Source organism: Lonchura striata, chromosome 3, assembly GCF_050655825.1.
Source record: "Lonchura striata isolate lonStrDom1 chromosome 3, ASM5065582v1, whole genome shotgun sequence".
NCBI classification, from domain to species: domain Eukaryota; kingdom Metazoa; phylum Chordata; class Aves; order Passeriformes; family Estrildidae; genus Lonchura; species Lonchura striata.
Window position 1 is genome coordinate 66,086,039 of NC_140705.1, and position 23,351 is coordinate 66,109,389.

General features: G+C 40.0%; 1 protein-coding gene across 7 annotated transcripts in view; it reads left to right on the top strand.

The window, feature by feature from the left end:
• LOC110468846 (SAM and SH3 domain-containing protein 1) overlaps positions 1-23,351 on the top strand; it is a 526,394-nt gene that overhangs the window by 416,614 nt on the left and 86,429 nt on the right. For all 7 annotated transcript variants that reach the window (XM_021527027.4, XM_021527030.4, XM_085575382.1 and 4 more), the window contains exon 2: positions 11,569-11,697. In XM_021527027.4, the coding sequence (XP_021382702.2) occupies positions 11,569-11,697 (129 nt within the window). The remainder of the gene's footprint in view (positions 1-11,568; positions 11,698-23,351) is intronic.

Here is a 23,351-nt window from a genome sequence, read left to right on the forward strand (position 1 = left end):
TAGAGACAAATGCAGGCTATAGATGGGTAACTATTGATGTGTATATGAGTCATGTAAAACTAAACCATCAAGATATTGCCAGCAGATGCTTTGAATGGGTAATTGGTAGCAGAGGGCTAGTTAGCTGCAACAAGCTGGGGATGCAAATGCAATTTATTTTTTTTTCAGAGTTTGGTGCCCTGTTTTCCTGTTCACATGTTAACTCCTTCTAACCAGCCGCTGCACTTCTCAAGCTTTGAAGAGATTGCTGTATCTGAAAATATCATTATTTTCTTTTCCATTTGAAAGAGTCATACAGCAAAATCTTTGTTTTCTTTCAAATCCTAATTCTCTGTGAATGAAGGAGATTATTTACTATGCATTCTTAGTTTTGAAACTGATAATGGTGCAGACTGTGAAAAGTGGTGTGACATGCTGCTCAGAGAGAGCTTCCTGCTGGTTTTGTCTTGCTTCAGATGCTGCCTGGTACAGAGGCTGTCCTGCCACTCTTAGTGGGTTTATTGGGTGATGTTCCCTGAGACTGCAGTCACTTTTTTCATCTGAGAAGCAGAGTCTGTGAGGAAACTCCATCCATCTGAGACTTTCTTTTCATGTTACTGTCACTTTTACAACTAGGTGAGATGTTTTTCTTTGGCATGACAGATGTCCTGACAAATGGTTAGTTAGCAGGACATTCTCCTTTTGATGTTCATGTCACTGTGCATAAAGAAGTTGCTCAAGGACTTTGCTTGCCATCCAAGTCCAAGTGTCTTTATCTATGGTACTTTCAACCTGTGGTTGAGGGCCTTGAGTCAGTGAGAATCAACTACCAGGTTTTGTAGAGACACAATTTTTTTTGTGAGCTTCATTATCACTGGGGTTCTGCCAGCTTCTGCTTTTTATGACCTCTTTAGCCATATGAGGTTTTTCAAATTGTTTTGTGCCTCAGTTCAAGGTGCATCTCTATGATGTGCAACATTTAAGTAACTAATTCGGTCTCCAGTAAAAGCAACATAGAATCACAGACTATCTAGGTTGGAAGGGGCCGGTAAGGATCATTTAGTCCAACTTTCTTCTCCTCACAGGGTACCTAAAACTGAACCATAAGAGTACAAGCATTGTCAGTGCTCCTTGAACTCTGATGGGCTTTGTGTTGTGACCAATTCTGTAGAGAGCCTGTTTCAGTGGTAGACCACAATCTAGAATCTTTTTCTAATGCCCCATCTCAGCTTCCTCTGATGCAGCTTCATTCTGTGTCCTCTTGTCAGTGGGCAGGGCCACTGGACTGACAGCAGCCACAGGATTAAGCACTTCCTTGAAACAAGCACATGGCATCCTTCATGTCCCTCCTTCAGAAAAATGGGCTTGAAATACCTGGGAGATACGGCAACCACACAGTTATTGAAGCCCAGACTGTAGGATGTGCTCTGTTGATAGGCAGAAATGTTCCTCTTTTATTTGTGTAAGAGGTCTATTTAGCCTAATTAGGAAGTGCTTTGGCAATGATGAAGCAGTGTGAGCACACAGGAACACAAAAAAGCGCTTCTTCACTGTACACAGATAAAGGGAAATGAGTAAATAAAATACGGAATCCCAGAGTGGAAAGGATTATAAGCTGGCAAGCGATAGAGTTCTTATTGCTAAGTTGATATCCCTAATTGATATAAACATGAAGCCCTGTGCAATCTGTGGTACTTAAAAGACACGCATCTAAATAATATTTAAATAGATTCTTCATTTTTAAGACCCACTGGAGTATAATTGTATTCAACTTAATTAAATGAACTGAAACCCCTTGATAACCGTGCTGTACTGTTTCTAAATAAAACACTCTCCAAAGAGACTTGAGGAAGCTTAGTTAAGGTGATAAAAAACCTGAGCCCAGCACCATGAAGTTTTGCATGAGAGTATTATATTTAGTTCATCTGTATGCTACCTACAGTGGTTGAGACTGTATTAACAGTGCTATACCTCTGTTAAGAGTCAAAAGCTGAGGCTTCACTGGAGTGCTTTAAGGCAGTCAGCCTTTCTGGTTTCAGATTTGTATGAATCTGAATTGTGGGTGTCTATTTAATAAACTGTTTAAGCTAGTTTATTAATACTACCCCTCTGTGCCAGCACAGAGCACAAGGTCCCTGCAGGAGTGAGGGTTTGTAGGGGTTGCACAGGCAGGCAGGATGGGTGGCATTGGTGAAGGGGAGCCTGGGCACAGCTGGTTTACGGGAGCTACAGGAAATAATTTCTTCTGGTGCTAAGATTACAGGGGGAAACATGGATTGCTGCCATGCTCAATTACAGTTGTTTCCTTTCCTGGTAAAATCTGGCCTGTCAGGAAGCAGTAGGAGTGAAGACGAGGTTAGTCCCTGCTTTACGTAGAAGTGTTGGGTGTATCCTCTAGGCTGCAAGCTGCTGAATTTCTAGCAGGAAAAACCAGAAAAATACCAGAGTTTGAGAAAGCAGTTCACACATCAGCATTCTGGCTTTCCATGGCTGGCAGCTAGGCTGCCCTCTGCGCTTGAAATAGTAAATCAAGGGCTGCATCTCTGGGACACACGGGGCCCTGTGCTGCTGGGCGCCTCAACCACGATTGCTGATTTCCATACCTACTCCCAAAAAAGAGGAGTGATCCTCTCATGCCTTGGTGTGCAGAGCAGTGTTTTTTCATGCTTTGTAAAAACATTTGGAAGTGAGGGCAGATACTTGAGATTTCCTTTGCCCGTTCTGAAATCTGAACATGGATAGCAGGAGAGCACCTTGCCCTTGGAAGTCAGTATCTAAAATGGGAGTGAGTAATTGTGCTTGGTGTCACACCCAGCTTCCTAAGAGCAACATTTTTAAAGGCTGGGATGCTCCCTGCCAAGCTGAGTGATGATGCAAGGTGCAGTGCTGCCCCACAGCTCTTGCCCTATAAGTGCACATGAGGTAACAGGCTCATCCAGGCATGAGAAATGTGGGGCAGGCAACTGCATCCCTGCTGGGCTTTCCTGGTGCTGCAGAGTGGGAGAGGACTGTGCTCTCTTCTCTACCTTTCAGTAGTTGTAGTTGGGGGAAAGGTCCCATGCAGGATTTAGCTGGTGGGATGGTAAGAAATGAGGGAAGGCATGGAGTGTTCTCCTTTATTGGTGCATCTCCAAAGCCAGTACTGCTGGGTTTCGGTGGCCTGGGGCAAACTGCTGTCCATAGGGACCTGCCCAGGATCCTGCGCTTGGACCTCAAAGAAGCAAGGAGCACACAACAGTACACTGAAGGGGCATGGGGGGTGGGCAGGAGGAACAGAGAAAGAAGGATGAGAAGCTTTTTTGAATGAACTTTACTTTTTCTGGACAAGGTATGTCTTCCTTCTGCCAAACTGTCCAGGGGAAAAGCGTAGCACATGTCAATTTAAAGACAGTCATTCTCTCCTGCCTTGACACTTGAAAAATAATTTTGTTAGTAAAACTAGCACATAACCATTACTAAAGTTTGCTTTCTCTGAACAACTTTAACACCTTGGGGAAATACTGTAAACAAGACTTGCTGAGCTTACACACTTGTCCTGAGATACTGATGACTACTCAGTTTGTTTTGCCTTCAAATATCCAAATATTTTATTTTATGTTTTCTGCTTAGATTTTTTTTTAGACTACTCTTTTAATTATTACTCATACCTCAGTTATGTAGTCCATATATCACTGAATATTTGGTTTTATCATACTGTGGTTTTATCATGCTAAATATAAGGAAAAGAGCTTTAATGAGACCTCCTTCATATTGCAGCTGATATGGCTAACTCCCTGAAATATTTATTTCATCATCTACTTGAGATATTTGCCTCTTCCATATCTATTTCATTAGACCCTAACTTATCTCAGATATGAAACCACCCCCGTAATATATGGTAAATTGCCAAATCTGAAACAAGAAATTCACCTCCATCTCCTTAATGGTGCTTTTATCAGATATATGTACATTCCTTAACCCTTGCCATTCTTTTGTTTACCATTTGTTTCTGCTCCAAGTCTCAGGCTAGAATGCACTGCAGCTGGTGCACATGGAGTGACAAATTTTCACTCAATGTGAGAAAAAGCCTCAGCAGATTGTGGAAAAGGAGGAGGCAGTGAGAGCAAGGGAGACAAAACTAATGAGAGGTGATGTCAGGTGCAGCTATTACATGACTTAAACTTGTTCTACTTTACAAGCTGACAATGGCAGCTTGTAGCTGGCTGCTGACCAGTCTCGTGGATGGTGGTGGCTTTTAGGTATCAGAGCAGGCAAGGGTTTTAAGTTACATTTTGATGAACTTAGTGCAGAGACCTCAGGGAAAGGAGCATAGAAGATAATATACTGACTGTTATTAGGAAAGCTGGACATTAAGGGTGCTCTGAACTAACTGTCATGAATAAATTTTGCATATATTCTTGTCTGTCAAGACCTGGTTCTACTTGTGATAAATACAAACTTTTAAAGTATGTTGAAATGTACATTTGCATAGATGCAACTTTTTTGTTAGCATGCATATATTTTTATTTTTTTTCCATAGAGGACTTCCTTGGTTGCAAGCCGCAGAGAGGGATCCCAGCAGTGTGATTTTAAATTTATTTTAATTTACAGAGGGAAAAGTGGAAATCACATTCAGAATGATTTTTCTGGAATGCTTTGTTATGATGCCTTGCCAAAGACTCTGGGGCTTTACAATAAAAAGAAGGGGGGAAAAAACTGTGGTGCTACAGGTGAAGGAAACACTTCATTTGCAGAATTTTGAAAAGAGTAAGAGGGGTTTTTAATGTAAAGACAGGGCAAAGTTTAGATATATAAATATATATATAGCTGAAAAAACTTACAGAACTGTGGTTTAATATGAATTTTGTGGGTCTAGAGTGACTGTGCTCTGTGCTCGGGTTGTATCAGTTATTTCAGATAACTGCTGCAAAATCTTTGATATCAAAATATACCATTGTACTTTCTGCTTATTGTGCAGAACCTATAAATCTATAACCATGCTGCAGAGAGCTTGACACAGTAGTATCACATCTATTTTTGTAAGTCTGTCTGTAAAGCCACATAGTTTAATGACTCAACCCTCAGATGCCATAAAAACTAATGGAAAGTCTATTGGATCAGTCTGGTCTGTATGTTCTTTTTGTTCTCCTAGTGTCTGGCTATAGGGAGGTCAAGGGAACCATGACAACTTTTCAGCAACCTCAAAAATAGCTGTTCTCAATATAAAAATGTCATGACTTGTACACTGAGTATTTTATGCCTTCTTCTGAATATCAAGGGAAGGTCTGGCTGCTTGGCCTTGCACTACTGTCTCACATTTCTGACCCTGCTGACTGTCAAGACAGGCTTTGAACCTGTCATTGCATGGATAGTGGAATTGTTAACTCTGCTGAATGGAAGACTGTCCTTGCTGAGTCCTAGGAATAGAAGGGAATATTTCTCTAGCAGTTTGTTGGGTTAATTTTTAATGCAAGCATTTTGAAGCTGTGCCAGAAGGCAAAACATCAGCCCTATTCCTTGCAGAAATACATTGGTAGCAAGAGGGTCAGAAATGTGTAATAGAGCTCTGCAGGTTTTCCTACAGATGCCTGTCCTCACTGTAGTAAACTGAGACACAAGCTGTAGCCAGAGAGGTGGATGCAGGTTTAACTCCTATATTTGGAAAAGGTTTGGATCTGATTTCAGTCTGCCTCCTTAGAAAGAGCTGTGAAGGAACCTGGAAAACTCGGTCTCAGATTTATCAACTGTAGCCTGAATTCAGGTATTAGTTGGAATTATTTTGGAATGCAGGGAGTTGTGCCACGAGTCCAAGGTCGCTTAGGAAAGGATGCAGAGTTTCTCAAGCTTTTGTGATTAGTAAAAATATCTAAAAAGGGGTGGCATCTTAATCAAAGTTGTCCCATGAAAATCTGATCATTCCTTGCATTTATTAGGCACAAATATGTTTTCCTGCAGTAGATATTTTCATTTCACTGCTTTTTTGTCCCTCCTCCCTCTTACCCGTCTCCCCTCCCCAAACAAGCCTGTTTGCTCTGGCCCACATTTTGGCTTTCATTTATGTACTTCTTAGAGCCATCCAAACCAAAGGTATTATTGAAATGCAAGGTCATGTTCCACAAATTTTTAGCAGGCGTCCCTGTTAAAATCTAACTGCCAGAAATAAACTGCTAATGTTTACAGTGACTCTCCACACAGTAGTCCTGTGTTTCAGGCATGGAAATGGATTTTTCTCATCTTAGCTTGTAAAGGTCAAAAAATGTGCCTTTGGCAGGGTAAGACTGCTGCATGTTGTGAAAGAGCACCTTCCCTTTGCCAGTGCCATTTCCACATTCATTTATGCCTTATTAGGAAAAAAATGTCAGACTGTCTTCCAGTTTCTGACCAGTTCCTAAGATCCCAGATTATGCATGTGCTGTGGCCATAGCTGCAGTGGCTTTTAAGTTTTGAACTTGTGTGGTTGCATTGTGTGCTGTAACCTGCATTTCCATGTGCAGATGGAGACCCATCTGTCTTGATGAACAAACAGGCTTGTAGCATCCACATCTTTTTACATTTCTGAGATTCATTCAGTTACATGAATTTCACCCAGGGGCTGGGAGAGTGAGCATATATCAAGACCTTTTTCTTGACATTCCTAACATCTGCCAGCATTGGAGGAGGATATGCTGGAATATGCAGCTTTTTCATTTTTCAGATTCTGAGACAGAAAAGTGCAGAGTGAAAAAGTTCTAGTTTTGGAAGATTTTTCTAAAACTCTTATTTTGCAAAGAAATGTATGCAGAAAGTATGCATGCTCTGCTAGTGCCTATTATTTAGGTACACATGCAGGTTCATCAAATGTATTTGTTACTTAGCAAAGTCTGTTATTCCTCCTTAACTATTTGTGGTTTTATTTAATTATACTATTAAAATATGAATGTATTTGTACTTAATTTTACAGCCAGCAGAGCTCTCTAGCAAATAATTTTTCTCTTTTACTCTTTCAGATGTCAAATACAGAGGATTCTGCCAAGGCATTAAATTAACTGATGTGCAATGACCGATAAATTCTAACTGTGTAATAAGTGCCAAATCGTTCAAACTTTTCTTTGTAGTCTCTCCATTAACAGGAATCCCAATGGATTCCTTTGGTATTCACATGCATATCAGAACTAATTCTCTGGGAATTTCAGGGCAATTAATCATTTTGCTCTATGTTTTATGATGCCAAAAAGTGTTACATGCATACATTATAAAATGGAAATCTAGGAACACACTTCACAACTGAAAATAGAAATCTGAGATAACTTCTGTTTTCATTATACTATTAAATCTTCATTTTACATTTAACCCTTTGTACATAACCAGTTGTGTACTTTCCTGGCTATCAAACTACTTTGTGGAAGAGTCTGTGCTGTAGCAAAGTCTTAGGGGAAACATGTTGTAACTTCTTACCAATGAAGTGTTTGGGGAATGGTTTCCCTGCTTGATATTTGTATTGCTCACAATTTTTTTTCCATCAGAGAAGATCTGTGGTATTATATAGCAGGAACATTGCAGTTTGCATGGTAATAAACACAATTACCATGCAAACTGTATGGTGTAAAATAATATTCATGTTAGTGCTTTAACTGTTAAATTTGTAACAAAATGACAGAGTTTATTATGAGGTTTTGGTTTTAAAAATGTTGCTAACAATTCGGAGAATTTCAGAGGCTTTTAAATTATGAATATATCAGTAAGGATAAATTTGAAAGCTATGTATTTTTTCATTGCTTGCATAAGCTGTCTCAAATATGCAGCCCATCTATATCAAAATGGGACATAGTGGTACATGATTGAAGGCTTATTATAAATTGGCTTATTATTTTTTGTATCAAATAATTGTATGCTTTTTTCCTACTTGTGAAACTAAAAGGGTATTGCACATTTGTCTTAACTTATGAAAATTGCCACTGGGTCTTACTCTTTGTGCATTAGAGTGAAATATTTTTAAAATATTGTGAGTTATGCTTTTAGTGTTCTATTTTGTTAATAATTCTAGAGATTTTTAGAAACATCTCAGATTTTTCCTTTGACTCCATTTGTAAGGGAATGCATAACTTATCGAGATGGAGCTAATGTTTTGCATATGAATATTTTTTAAAGACTCAAAACTGAAATAGCATTGCAAAGTACACTGCTGGTCATTTTGTGTGAGACAGTTTAGAATTATTTGGAGGCATTGGGGGGTCAATTTAAAGAACAGACAAAATGTCATGGTTCTTCACGTGAGTGATACTTGTGGTTTGATGATATCTAAAGCAGGTCTTGGCCATTATTTGTGCAGTAGAAGAATGAAGCATCTTCTCTTTTCTAAGTTTTGCCATATTTTTAGTAGTGCTTGAAGAATAAAGGACGATGATGGAGATAACTCTATGTAGGGATCAAATTTGAGGTCATGTAAATGAAATATACAATCCTTTGTTATGTTATTTACTTACATGAAATCATGAGTGGATGCTGCGGGTCATGAGATGCTTGCTGTCTTTGGCTTGGGTTTATTTATGTATCTGTATTTCTTTTGATGAAACCAATGCTTTCTGCATTGCCTGTATGTATAAACGCATAAAAGCAATTCTTGGCCACCACCACAAATCCTTCAATTGGCATTTTCCACTGCACTTTTCTGGCAAGTTGAGGTGCAAATGCAAATGCTTGTGATTTTGTTCTAATTTTGAAGATATGGGGCTTCAAACCCCAAAGCTGTCCACATCTAGTAAGGAGGGTGCACGTGGCCTTTGTGGAATGGCAACTGCATAAAGCTGTAGCTGCCCTCGGTCTGGACCCCCAGCAAAAGCATGTGGCAGGGCTGCAACGAGTATGTCAGCTGTCTGTTCTCTGTGTGTCAGCTGTATGTTCTAACGTATTGTGGGTTTTTTCTGTTCCTTCCTCTTTTTCTGGACATCAAGCTTGTTTTCATTTGCAGCATAGCCCCCTCATGCGAGCCTGGAGCTGTCAGTCAGGCAGGCTGATGCCTGCAGCTCTGGTGGACTGGGTCACTTGTGAATAGGCCTTTCTTTGCAGCCACGTGCTTGCTGGCAGTAGAGCCACCCACCTTCTGTGGACTTTAATTGGGGTGCTGCAACCCAGCTGATTCTATTCCAGGGACAGTCAGAAGCCTTCAGCCTTTCAGAGGCTACCTTTAAAAATAGCTCAGTGAACTGCACGCCGGCACAAGTGAAAAATGAGCACTTGTTTGGCTGTGTATGATCCGCTGGCAGTGCCATTGCTATCCTGCAAATGGTCCATGACCACGTGTCTGAGGAGTGTGGGGAGGAGCACTAGAGTGTGCTGAGATCCTCAGCTCTCAGCTAAGCTAAAGTTCACATTATATGTTTGGATTTAGAGTCTTTTAAGGTAATTTCAAAGTCATTAATTATCTTTGAAAATGATGAGTATTTTGGAGCAGTTAACTTTATGGAATGTATGGTTTCTAGAACTGTGAGAGATGGACAATAGGCAATTTTTATGTTGTTTAGTAAGATGATGCTTCCCTGTGTTGCTCTTACATCATTACTGTTTCCAACTTTAATATTCTTAATGGGCAAAGCTATTCAAGGAATAAGCAGACTCTGGCTGGGGAAGATACTCCAAAGTGGGAATTTTTGGTAACGCTTAGAGACAGATGTTTGTTATGATTGAGTGGCTGGGATTCAGATGTCATGTCATCTCTCTGGAAGTCATGCAGGTTCTTCTAATGCCCACAAAAGTGAGCAAATGAAGGTTAAGTTTTGGGATTGCTTTTTCAGTTTGGTGTTCTTTTTTTTTACCCCAGCAGTGGTTATTCCTGCTGAATGTTTAAATACTGAAAGCAGCACGTAGTCCATGTGGGACCAGAAAACACACCCTCAGCTACTAGAGGAGTGTCCGGTGTCACAGGGAAATTTGTGGAACTTGTGGTACAGGCAAAGAGTCCAAGTTTTTCCCCAGCTTGTTGGCAAGTGATGAATGTCAAGGAGGTGTTTGGAGGAAGACATAGGCTTCTACTGTGAGCAGGTAGCATTGTGGCTCCTGTAGAAAGGGAGGGTTGGGTTCTCAAAGGTGCTGTTTTTTTCCCCATGTAAACTATACATTTGCTTAGTGTAGATATAGATTTAGTGTAGCTATTTTGCTTCTGCTGCTCCAGCAAATGACATGCAAGTTGTTTTCCACCGGTACTGAACACAGTAGTGTTGAGAAAATGCATGCTGATTTAAATTTTGGCAATGTGAGCTCTGCAAAAGTTTCTGGGGAAACCTAAAAAAGTTTCAGGAGATAACTGTTCCACCTGTGGAATTACACTTTAAAAGATTAGAAAGTAGTTTTCACAGACAGCTCTGAAATTTAGTAGGCTTTCACTTTGATTTAAGCTGGAAAGTTTTTTCCAGTTCTCTGGAAGTGATACTTCATTAGAGCAAACCTACCTCTTCAGAACCCTGAGAGTGGGATCACGTGCTTATTTCCAAGTAACAACAGCTTCATTAAGGTGTGGTTACTAATTAAAAGTTCCTCCTAGATTGTATGCTATAACTCAACCTTGCAATTTATGTATATTATTAGCATAATTATTTTTACATTATTTCTCTATTGCTTAGCTTTTTCTTAATAATCAAGTCATAATTTTATGTTCATATGTGTGCATATATTAACAGCAGCAATGAAATAATAGTCTGCAATGTATTCTTGTCCTTCTCTCAAGATAGGCATAGAGAGCCTATCTTCTTTATGTATGTTACCTTCTAAGGAATGCACACAGTGACGTACATGCTCTTTCATAAGTTAGACAAATAGGGATACAAGATTATTCCATCCCATCTTTTGGACCTATCTTAAGTGTGTGTGCATATTGTACCTGCCCACCCCCTCGCTTCACAGATAGATGCAGCATACATATCTGATGTTTAGAAAGGTTTCTCATGACACTTAAAATTCAGCCTTTTTATTGTTCTGGTCTTATTTTCTTCATTCATTATTTTTAAAGTATTAATTTGGACTGTAATTAACAGATTATTACAATTAGGTTTCTGGCTATAGCAGTTTTATTAGAAGTGTAGCAATCCTGCCCTACAAAGCAGACATTCGGGACTCAGCAAACCATGTTGCCACCTCCAGTACATCTTAAAAGGCCAGCTGGCAGAGTGTCTTTGTGGGGGGTCATTGTTTGCAGTTTGGCTGATTTGGTGTATTGGCAAGAAATGTTTTAGTTGCATTAGTCATTGTCAAAACGCAGGGCTACTCTTGGTAGCCCAATGATGACTGGCTCTTGGAAGAGCGAGCTGCTGCTTGGGAGAACCAGGTGCAATAGGAGCATATGCTGCTGGAAGGGGGTTGGGGCAGATAGTGCCTGGGGATGTGTTGTTCCACTGCACTGTTGCCCCTGCCTTCTTTCTCTCTGTGGGACTTAAGAAAGTCTCACCTGATTGTGAGGACCTGTTCTGGTAGTCCAGTTCCCAGTTGTTCTTGCTGTTATACCGTGCTCTGGGATAGGGGTGGAGAGGATGACCTGAGCATGATGTGCTGCAGGGGTGGGGGTTTCCTTCATAGTTGTGGTGCTACCTTTAAATTAGAATTTTAAATTTGATTAACCTGTTTTCTTTGTCTTCCCTGTAGGATGGGTCACTGGGAAATATTGATGATCTGGCACAGCAGTATGCAGACTACTATAATACCTGCTTCACAGATGTGTGTGAGAGGATGGAAGAGCTGCGCAAGCGAAGGGTTTCTCAAGACCTTGATTTGGTATGTAGAACAGTTACAACTTTATTAACAAATAATTGCCATTCATGCTCCAGATGAAGAATCAATATTACAGCTTGAAGAATTCTACCCAGGGAAATAACTGTACATGGTTGTGTTCACGCATGCAAACGTTTCAGCCAACTCAATTAAATGCTTGGAATTAGCCAGATTAGTTTTTTTCTAGGTATTTTTAATGATTCATTAAGCCTTGGAATCTGCATTTCTTATTTCTTCTTTAATTAGAGTACTTCTTGCTTGCATACATTTGGTTGCAATCCTCAACTCTCGGAGGGAAAATACTGTGTGATTAAAGCATTGTTTCCTTGCTCCAAGATTCTCCCAGTGTGAGCACAATGAAACTGTGCAGGTTTTCAGTTGCATTGTAGAAACTGTAAAGAGGTGCTTCTCAAAAGTCCAGGGTGCAAATACTGGTTCCAGGCTCCCAAATGTAAGCAGTTCTGCAAACCCCTTTCCATTATTTTATGCATTGTAGAAGCTGTAGCAGGTGATATGGGGTCATGGAGCCTTCAGGATGGAAGGGACCTCAGGAGGCCCCTAATCCAGCATTCAGCTCTAAGCAGTGTCAAGACTGAATTCAAACCAGGTTGCTCAGGGCTTTATCTGATTGAGTTTGAAGACCTCCAGGGACACAGGCATTGCACGATCTCTGAGAGAACTGTTAATACTGCTTTGTTATCTTCATAGCGAACTTCTAGTTTTAAATAGTGTTCTGTGAGATCCTCCCCATAGCAATTTATACCTGTTGTCTGTGGTTCTCATGCCACACACCTTTTTGATTATCTCCCCACAGATACCAGTAGATCTTGAAATTGTGGTTTTTGACAGCTGAATCTCCCAAGTCTTCTTGCTGGGCACAGGGACAAGTCCTTGAGAGTGCCTTGAGAGTTCCATCAGCTGTACCTGATGATGTGGATTATTTAAGGTTACTTTCTATTTGGTATTTCAGGATACTAACTGAGAGGCTTCCAGGGTTTGTAGAGACTACAAACTTCAGTTACGCAATTAATGGCAGCAGAATCAAGGCAGGGAATCATCTTCTGCCCCACTGAAGTTTGTTAGCTCCTTCTTTATTTTTAAATAGAGAAAAAAGTAAATGTTTTTGCAGATCTGTTGCTGCAAAGTTCCAAGGGTTAAACAAAAAGCTATTACAGGCAATTCTTTTGTAGACAGATCCTTAAGGCTTCTGTGCAGAGAAGCTGATGGCACAGAGCTGTGATTCTCATGAAAACCTCCACGCCTGGCAGGCCTGGTATTCTCGGTAGCTGTTGGCAGCAATGAAGCCCCCTTTCCTGGTGCTCTTGGAAGGCAGCTCCTGTGCTGGGTAATGGAGTGTGCCTTATGGCAGGAGAGCACCCCTTCCATTTAGACAGATGGGCCTAATTTGGCTCCCCTTACTTCTGAAGCTGCAGAAGCCAGGCTGGAGAAAGCCATGTGAGCTTAATTAACTCACATCAAAGGTGCAGATCTTCACGCTGGTTTAAATAGATGTGAGCTAACCAAAGGCAGACCATCGAGTGAATCATTCTATTCCAGAGAAGCTGTAGTCAGAGAAAGTGGCTGTGTGAAAAACAGCCTTGAGATTCCTCTTCAGCTTCTCTGATAGAGAGTTTGGTTACTCTAGAGGTCCAGTGATGACTTCTTGTACTGCCAGGTCAGAGAGAAGACAATGCAATTGAAAATTAAATTAGTGCTCCATTTTTGCTACATCTGTCACTCTTATAATGCAGTTTCTAGACATAACCATTCTGCTGATAACATGAGCCTGTAGATCTTAGCTCTCTTGCCCAACAGCCACATCCAAACAGTGCTGACTAAAGCTGAAACTTGCTCTCATTAGTGAACAGACTTGACTTAGTTACTCAGGGAGGGGGAAATGGCCATGTAGACCAGAATGTGATTTTAGTGTGATCAACAGAAGAGTGAGTTATATGTTGTGGTATTTTTTGTCTCTATACACCTTGAGGAAAGGTAGTGTACTGGCAGACATTTGGGGATAGTGAATGGGAGGTAATGCTGGGGTAAATGCCCAGTGCACATCCCAGATGTGCTATGACAGCAAAGGAAAAAAAATGTACCAGATAGCAAATATATGCAGGTCCAAAATTATTATGCACCAGTATTGTTGGTCTGCTAGTCTAGGCTGACCTTGCATTGCTCTTCTAGCAGGGATGAAGACAGTGCTGTCTCTACACCCTCTCTTCCCAACAGTGGGTTTGTGTGACAGAGCTGGAGGTGGGCAGCTCCCCTCCCCAAAGGTCTTCTCCCTCTCTTTAGTGAAGTGAACATAGCAGAGTAGACATGCATGGAGTATTAGTGCAGATTTTCAGGGGTTTGCTGGAGTGATGGTTACTGAATCCATATGAAAATGCAGTATTGGGTGTATAATAATACTTAGCAGAAACATAAAAGGCCAAGGTTAGGTTCCTTTACTGTGTGCTCTGAACAAAGAGAAAGAGCAGGTCACTCCAGGAGTCAGAGGATCCTCTAAAGGATCCTGCACACAGAGGCCCTGTCAGGAGGAGCAGTGTAATAACAAAGACAAGCCTGAGTTGGCAGAGCTTTGGCAGGAACATGTATTTAGCTCTGGCTTGCCCAGATTGCCCTTTGTAGCATGTCTACTGGAAGGACAGAAATATGAACTGTTTATTGCTGCTTCTGTACCCTTTGAAATGATTTTAAGCTGTTTGGGTGCAAGTGTTGATATCTTGATTGTATATTGTACTTTCTAATCAGCTCTCCAGCCTTTCTTATCAGACCATGGCCATTTCAGTCTAGATATCCTGCTCTGAAGTTGAATTTAAAAAAAAAACACTTGGTAAAATTGTTTGGGAAAGCAACATATCTTGTAACAAAATAGTGAATGCAGATGGGGCTCAATCCAGAATATTTTTCCAAATGGTAATGTTGTCAAGGATTGTTTGTTGTCCCTAAACACGATAACCAGTTTCTGAGTTTGGAGTTTTGCCTATGATTTTGTAATGGAGACTGTGCTTGGGTTTGGACACTAATGTTTGTGAACAGCATGGGAGTTGCCCACATTTCCTAGCATTTGGCCTATTCCTGTACACCATGTGTGCTTTTAGCTGAAGAAAAACTGCAGGTTTAGTAGATAGAGTGTATTTTCAGGCCCATAATAATGCATCACTGACAATATTGAGTTGGACATCTGCTAAAATATAGTTATGGCCAGAGAAGTGACTCTGTGAAGATGGTATTTTCTAACTGTTTACATGACATCCTTACCTTTAAATTGGAGAGACATGAATTAGGTGGATGAATCCCTCAGGTGTATAAAGAATTGGCTGGATGGCCAGGCTCCAGCGGCTCAATATCCATATGGAGATCAGTGATGAGTGGTGTTCCTTAGGGATCAGTATTTGGATTGGTGCTGTTTAACATCTTTGCTGGTGACAGGGAGTGTAGGATCAAGTGCACCCTCAGCAAGTTTTTTGATGACTCCAAGCTGAGTGGTGTGGTCAACACACTCTGGATACCATCCAGAGCAACCTGAACAGGCTTGAGACATAGACCTGTGAAGCCTCATCAAATTTAAAAAAAACAAGGTCCAACAAATTTATTGGGGCAATCCTGTGCACAGGTACAGGCTGGGAGGAGAATGAATGAAGAGCAGCCCTGGGAATAAGGTTTTAATGGTGTTGGTGGATAAAGAACTTGACATGACTTGCAGAATGTGCTCACAGCCCAGAAAGCCAACCAGATCCTGGGCTGCATCAAAAGGAGTGTGGCCAGCAAGTCAAAGGAGGTGATTCTTCCCTTCTACTCTGCTCTGCATCCAGTTCTGGGGTCCCCAGCACAGGAAAGATGTGAGAGAACTGGGTTCATTCAGCCTGGAGAAGAAAAGGTTCCAGGGGGACCTCACTGCAGCCTTCCATAGCTAAAGGGGTCTAGAAGAGAGCTGGAGAACCACTTTTTACAAGGGCATGTGGTGATAGGGGTGAGACACTGGAACAGAGAAGTTGTGGGTGCCCCACCCCTGGAAGTGTTCAAAGACAGGCCAGATGGGCTTTGAGCAACCCCACTGCAGTGAGGCTGGAACTAGATGATCTTCAAGATGTGTTTCAACACAAACCATTCTATGACCTGCTTCCTTTGTGTCTCTGAGGTCTTATCTGCCTGGCTTACTGACAAAAGCAGCTTTGCCTTGCCTGTCAGCAGGGCAGGACAGCATTGACTTAGCCATGAGAGAGCAAATTGCATTCTGTTGTCTCATCTATCACTGACAGCGGCCAGCTAACTGCTGCTGCCAAGGTCTGTATTGTAGCTGATGATCTTGAAGTCAAAGAACGGTTTGAGGTTTTCTGATGGACTCTAACAGCTACAGATGGGGCACTGAGAAGTTGTGTCCATTTTTTGTCTTGCAAATTATATAAAATTAATGCCACTGAAAAGCTAAAGGCGTAGTAGTATACTTTTCCCCCCACATTTGTGTAATTCATTTCATTGTATAGAAGGGGAAGTGTTCAGAATCTCTCTCTGTACACCGTTGTAAAGTACAATGAATGTATTTGGAAAAATTACTTTGCCTAATCCCGGATGTTTTTACAGTACCTGCACACGTACACAGGCAAAGCCAGAAAATAGAAATCATAAGTTTCTTGTCCTACTTTCAATATCAATGTAGTCTTCCTAAGTCTTGTCTGTGCATGATTTTAAAAGATGCTCAACACACAGTTGTTTGATCACAGATGGAGTTGACCATCTAGGTAATGTCATCACATATAAATGGTATGTCCAGCAAGAAAAAGGGGAGGAAAAGCAGCAAGAGTAATTAGTAATATGAGTGATAGAGTAATAATGATTTTTCCTCTTTAGAGGTGCATTTGTCTAGTATAGTACTACTGGTTGTCAATTTCATCAGGCTGTTTGCAGAACTAGCCAGCCTTTGCTGAAGCACACTAAAACACCCAGAGTAGTTGCAGTCAGTGATTGATGTATATTTAAAAAAATTTCAAGAGAGTTAGCCATGAAAGCTGGAGTTGGGATGCTGAACTTGTTTGTGGAGTGTACCTGTGTCTACTCAAAAGCTGACAGTAGTCATGTCCACCATTCTTCACATCATACATTAATATTTACATTAATATTTCAGGACCCTAGAATAGACTGCTTATTCCTGCTATGAAGTGATCACCTCTGCTTTGCAAATTCAGTACTGGCTGCTGATACCATTGGTCCTGAGAGGACACCTCTGTATCTCACTGGAATAGGATCTTGCTGTTCTGTTTTGTCTTGCTGGCTGTAAGAGGCTCTCCAAAGTATAAACAACATCTGAGTTTAATTAAAAGGTATCTGCAGCATAAAAAGAAAAAAAAAAAAAAAGAGCTGGAGAACACAGAGATAAGATTTCCTATTTTTTTCTAAGTCTCCAGGCCTCACGGGGCAGACATGCAGAGGAAAAAGTAGCAGTAGAAAGTGTGGACTTTGAAGCATCATTGTGGTAATTTTTTTCCTCAGTATAGATTGAACTAGGAGGGACTTTAGCCTGAATATGAGTTACATAAAGTAGATTCACATAGAAAATAATTAATGGAGATTTTTGAGATTTACTGTGTATGCAGTCTCAGTCTCTCAGTATTTTAGGCTTATCTTTTTTATAAATTAAATTCATAATGACATTTCATCATTAATTTAGCTTTTCAAAGGTAGACAAAATTGAAATTCTGGAACAGACAGGCTATTTTTAGTGTCTCACATCATAGACCAAGGCAGCAAAGGCATTTAAATATAGAGCTAGCATTAAACATGAAAACAAAGCAAGGCTTGTTCCATATGCAGCAAAGTGAATACCATTCTTAGTTCATTTAATACTAGCAGACTAAGTAAAAATTTCTCCCTTTTCTAGACGCTAATGACCTCCTGCACTCTCACCACTGTTTTTGTTGGAAGGCCATTTTTGAATAATCCCTTAGGCAATATCTGTTCATTTACAGGCTGGAGGCTCAGTGGACTTTGCATCTGTGATGTTTTGGGTGACCTTATCTTCCTTTCATACCTTTGGAGGACCCTTATTTTTTGGAGTAGGATCTTTTGTTTAACACTTCTGGTCTTCTGAAGCATATTTGATAATGTCAATGTTACAGGAAAAATAGGTTGTCAAAGGTAATTTTTTTTTTTTGTTTTTTGTTTTTTTTTCTAAGCTGGTAATACTGTTATAAACAAAATAATAGTTATGTTATAAATAGAAAATATAACTCACTTCTGGCAGTCTGGTAATTGTGGAGGGGAGAAATTCTCTTTAGCTTTATAAGGGTTTTCCTAGGTATTCTTAATCTTCTAACATCATTTGTAATCATTTTCTTGCCCTTTACATGCAGCAGGAATTTTTCAGTTGAATATATTCTTACTGTGCTCTTCTTTTATCCCAGAAACAGCACAGATCTGGTGGAACTGACAGACTAGATTTGTATTAACTCTGTGATTTAATCTCATTGGAGCCTGAGGACTAGAGGGAAGGAGTAATTGATTGACTAACTTTAGCTCCCTTTATGTATTTTTTTTTTTCCTTTCTCCCCTTAGAATTTAAAAGTGACAGCAAAACTGGAAATGTACAGCAGCATGCTGGTAAATTGCATTGCAGTGGATACAATTGTTTAAAAGGAGAGCTAATTAAATTGTCATTTAAAAAGGTGCATCTCTGAGGGGAAAAAAAGCAACAAAACAAGCAGAAAAACCAAAACTAACAAACAAAACCAACTCAAACCCACCCAACCTCTGTAGTGAACAGTTTATGTGATGTGCAGCCCAACTTGCCATTCCCATATTACTAGATTTCCAAGATACCCAGCTGAGTGGCATTACTCTGGGGGGACAGCAACGTGTATTGGCTGTGTCAGAAGAGCGTCAGACTTGTGTAATGTGACAACAGCTAAACCAACAGAGGAATGAACCTAAAAGATGCAATGTTTTCTATTAAGATTACTCCTCTTTGTCTTTGCATAGTGTCAGCTTGACTCCCTGGGCAGCCTTTCTGTGCTTTCCTTCTGTGGCTCCCCAGCCACTGCTCACCAGTCCATCTATGTGTGTTGCAGACAGCTGACAGCAACTTCAAATGTCAACTAATGGTAGCACTTGCTTGTGCTTCTTCTAAATCCCCAGGTAGGGAAATACCACCATGTGTCCCCAAGGAATAGTAAAGATACTGCTCAAAATGGATGTTGTGAGGTTAGCTGAAAAATCTCACTTGTAAGAGCCATAACAGCCCTGCAGGTCATTAGGCAAAACAAACAGGTCTTAATCAATAATAAATCAAGAGCATGTTGTGAGGAGAATGAGAAACACATCATGAGTATTGGTGCACATCTGGATGTGCTTTGGAATGTCTGTTTCTCTGCAGCAGAAGGACACTCTTCCAACAAAGATGCCCAGAGGAAGGCAGGCCTCCATCTGTGAATTCAAAGGGACTGATTCCTTTTTTTTTCATCTTCTGCTGGCCTGGCCCCTGCTCTTCATGATATAGGTTCTGATGCTCCACAGCTACTCTCCTTTGATGTTTCCATGCTTTGTCTTCTCTGAGTGTTGTGTAGGTTTCCTGTTTCAGCAGTGTTGCCTGAAGCACACAGAGAAATGCTCCATTTCAAACAAGATGCTCTGTGAATGTTGTGTTTGAAGGAGAACTCAAGCAGTTTGAAGAGACATGATTTCTTTGGTGAATGATCAATCTGTTTTCCACAAAATAATGAAAAGAAATGGCTATCAGCTGGAAATCCCTCTTCCTGACTCCCATATGTCATATCCCTTTTGATTTATGTGCTTAGGTTTTCCCCAATGGTATAGATTGCAGCTTTATTTTACATAAGAGAACAAAGTAATCTGGGATTACTACATTCAGTTTTCCCCTGATTCTAAGGCTTCTTTGGTTGTTCAAGCAAATAGAGTTGGGAAAGGCAATAATCCTGTAAAAAATACATATGAAAATGAACGGGTAATATGTTCAAAAGAATTCTATTTCAGTTCCTTATCAGAAGGATTAATTTCTTGCATTGCTTGTGGGCATGATGAATAAAATCAGTTATGGATTAGAAACTAATGAAAGAAGAAAGACTTGAAATGATTAGCAAAATTTGGAATTCATAAGCTCATTATGAAACACAGACTGGTAGTTTTTTGTTTATGTCACTGTTTGCCTGTTGCTGTTGAAGTTCCTGATAAGACCACAGTTTCGATTGTTTGGTTTACAATTCATGTGAAACTAGTGGCAGTAGAATTGTGTACCCTGATGCATTTAAGGCTGTAAAGATGATAGGAATCATAATGGATCCATGGTTATAGATGTGGAATAATAGACAAGCTTTTCATCATATAAGGCTTTATTCATGAGACATCTGGATAAATTAGACTATAAAAAAGTAGCAAAAGAAAAATGAGAATTTGTAAGCTTTCTCTAAGACAAAATAAGATGATACATAGTATTTGAAAGAAGTCCATGTCCCCTTCCCTCGCCAGAGGCACACAAGTCAGGCTTCTTACAGCTTTCTGTCTTGGTGTGTCCACACATCACAGAATCAGAATCTTCTGAGTTGGAAGAGATCCACAAGGATCATCAAGTCCAGCTCATAAGTGAACAGTCCATACAGGGATTGATGCTACAACCTTGGCAAGTTTTATTTTTGGCACCAGGCTTTAACCAACTAAATTAATCTCAGGGTCATGGTAGCCCAGCAAAGATTAAGCTGTAGTTGAAGTCCATTTTGACAAAAGAGAGAGATTTTAAAGTTTTGAAGTATGTGCCAGGTGCTGAAATTCACACAAATGAGAAGTAAAATGAAGTCAGTCATCAGAGGAGTTTATTTTGTTCATGTGGTTAACTGTTGAAAGCTGCATAATTGGAGCTTCAGTTGCTAGCCTACACAGAAGCTCACCAAATAGTTTTATTTCTCCTTTGTGTATCACTTTCCACCCTCAAAACCCTTGAAAAAACAATTAATTAGTCTTTGTTGTTTCCTTTGAAGCTGGTCATTTTAGTATCTTTATCCCTATTTAGGCCTCACCTCCCTGAGATTCAGCCACTGATGAAGATTTACCTATGTAATTCCCTAATTCCTGCTCTGTAACTAAATTCACAACAGAGTAACCTGAAATTTATAGTAAATTCAGAAGAACTTAATAACACACAGGGGTGTAGCTGTAAACAAATCCTGGCCAGTGAGGCCAGTGGGTGACAGACACTATGGCTGACCTGCAGCTCAAGCCTCAAATGCAGTCCATTAGACCACACTTCAAAAAAACAAAATTCAGATGTACTTCAAAATTGTGCCCGACTCTGACCTGGTCTGGCACTTCCCTTTGCAGCTGGAATGTGGAGCTCTCTTGGTCAGTAGCTGGCTGCCACATCTCTCGTTCCTACCATCCTGCCTTTGCTTGAAATAATTGTCTGACATAATTGTCTGGCAGGGGTAACAGAAATGCAGAGGTGCTGTGGAAGAGACTCTTGATTTCTTCAGCATGTTAATTTCACTGGCATAATGTCAGTTGCTGATGACTGAAAGAAATGCTCTTGTTAAACCCTAAATGGGATATTTCACTTTGAACACCTGTGGGAAAGCATGAGAAATGAAGGGCATGGTGTGCAAAGTAGTAGGAGGTGGTAGTTTGATCCACTGCTATAGAAAACCAAAGTTTGGTTCTTCCCTCTGCCTGAAGAAATCTGAGCTCTTATCTCTTATCTTGAAGCACAGTACTCTGCAATTTAATATTCTGTCTTAACCTTATCTGTTGATCAACCCTGTGCACATATGTGAACAGTTCCTGGTGTAGCAGTGGGAATAGCAGCATCTCATCTTCCAGGAAGGCATCTTCACAAAGTTAGTGAATCTTTTCTTTTTCACTTGCAGGTTAAAAAATTCAAATATTTTAAACATGGTTCAACAGGAATGGAGTAGCAATGTGAATCTTAGCCCAATGTTTTCTAACACCTTTTTTATTTTTATATTATATATATTATTATATAAAATAAATAATAATATAATTACATTTATATTTTTAAAATTATTTTATATATTTTGGTTACTTCACATCAGAATGATACTATTAAAAGGAACTAAGATGCGGACCCTCTAGCCAAATTCAAATTTCTTTTTTCTTGATTGCTATTTTTTTACTCCATAATTAGTTTGGCTAATGTTTTGTTTGTAGGACAGACAGTAGCAGAAAAATTATCTCCCTTGATCTCTTTCACTTTGAGTAGCCTCTCAAGTTAACAGCAAGACTACCTTAATGCTAGGCTGGTAACTTTCTTTGGTTTTCCTCCTCTGAAGTAAGTTTTATTTAGCCTTAGTGGTTTAGTTTTCTTGTGGCTATTGAATTGCACGTGGTACCTGTAAACTCACACCTTTGTTCTTGAAATACATACAGATGTTTTGTAACAGTCACTTTAATTTGCTAAGGAATGGCAATGTCCTTCAAATTTTCTTTAAAGAGTGGAAATGGACTAACACCAAAAATTGCATCAACTCTACACTTGTATTTGGTAACATGGAAATATGAACTATCTCATAAAGCTTTCCATGACTGAATGACAGGGCATATTTATGGAAAAAATGTTGTTAAAAACATATAGATAAATTAAATGCATTCTTTTCTGTGTTTTACATTTTGGCTGAGATAAAAAGTTTCTACAGTAGCTAAGTAGACATAAAGTTTTGCAACTGAAATTTTGATCTGAAGGTAGAAAAAGACAGGAGGAAACAAAGGTGAATGCAAATTTTAGCAGCTGGACTTACATTTTTCAGAGCTTCCTGCTCAGGTTTTTCATCCTTGTAGGTTTTCTTTGGATTTGGGGTTTTTTGAGACACAGGAGATACGTGCTCAAGGAAGAAGCCTCAAATTTGGGGCAAAAAAGTGTGAGGTAAGGAGTCCGAGAACACCTGTAGCAGGTGTCCCAGGAGCTGGGATCTCTGACTGCATTTGTCAGGTGGAAGAAGAGGAAAGAGGGAGGTTTGGTCATTGCTTGCTTACAAGGGTAAGGAGTAAAATGTTAGAAATTACCTACTCACTGGGTGAATAGGTCATTAGAAAACTAAGCTGGAGTAAAGAAGAACAGGTGATGCACTCTTGTGGCTGCAAAAGGCAAAATGTCTCACAAGGCAGCAAGATATCTGTGCTTATGTGAGCCCTGAACTGTCTGCATGGACCAGAATATTGTAATGCAACATAATTTATGATAATAAATTGCAACTAAAAAAAACCCACTGTAACATAGCACAACTTGTAATTTTAAGGCACAAAAAAAAAAAAAAGTTATAATCTATTAAGAAATTAGAGCTAGAATTGTTGCCAGTTCTTGCCAGAAACATCTTCATACACCAGTGTACTCTTTTTCTGTGAATCTGTCATGGTCACTGGCCATAATGCAGGCTTGCTTTGATAAGGCACAAGGTCAAAGGAGGAGATTTTGAACAGCAGTTTTGACCTTTTCATTATAGCTACTGCAGAAGTGGTGAGCCACAGTCAAGGTTCTGACTGCCACTACAATAGCTTGCTCTGGAACTTTGCAAGCTCTAAGATTAAACTAATGAGAAAAGAGAAATGAAAGAATTGGAAAAGAAAGTCATGTCATGGTTGAAGAGTTTTTTCTTTGAGCGTTTTATACACCTGAAAACACCTAGGGGCAAAAGAAT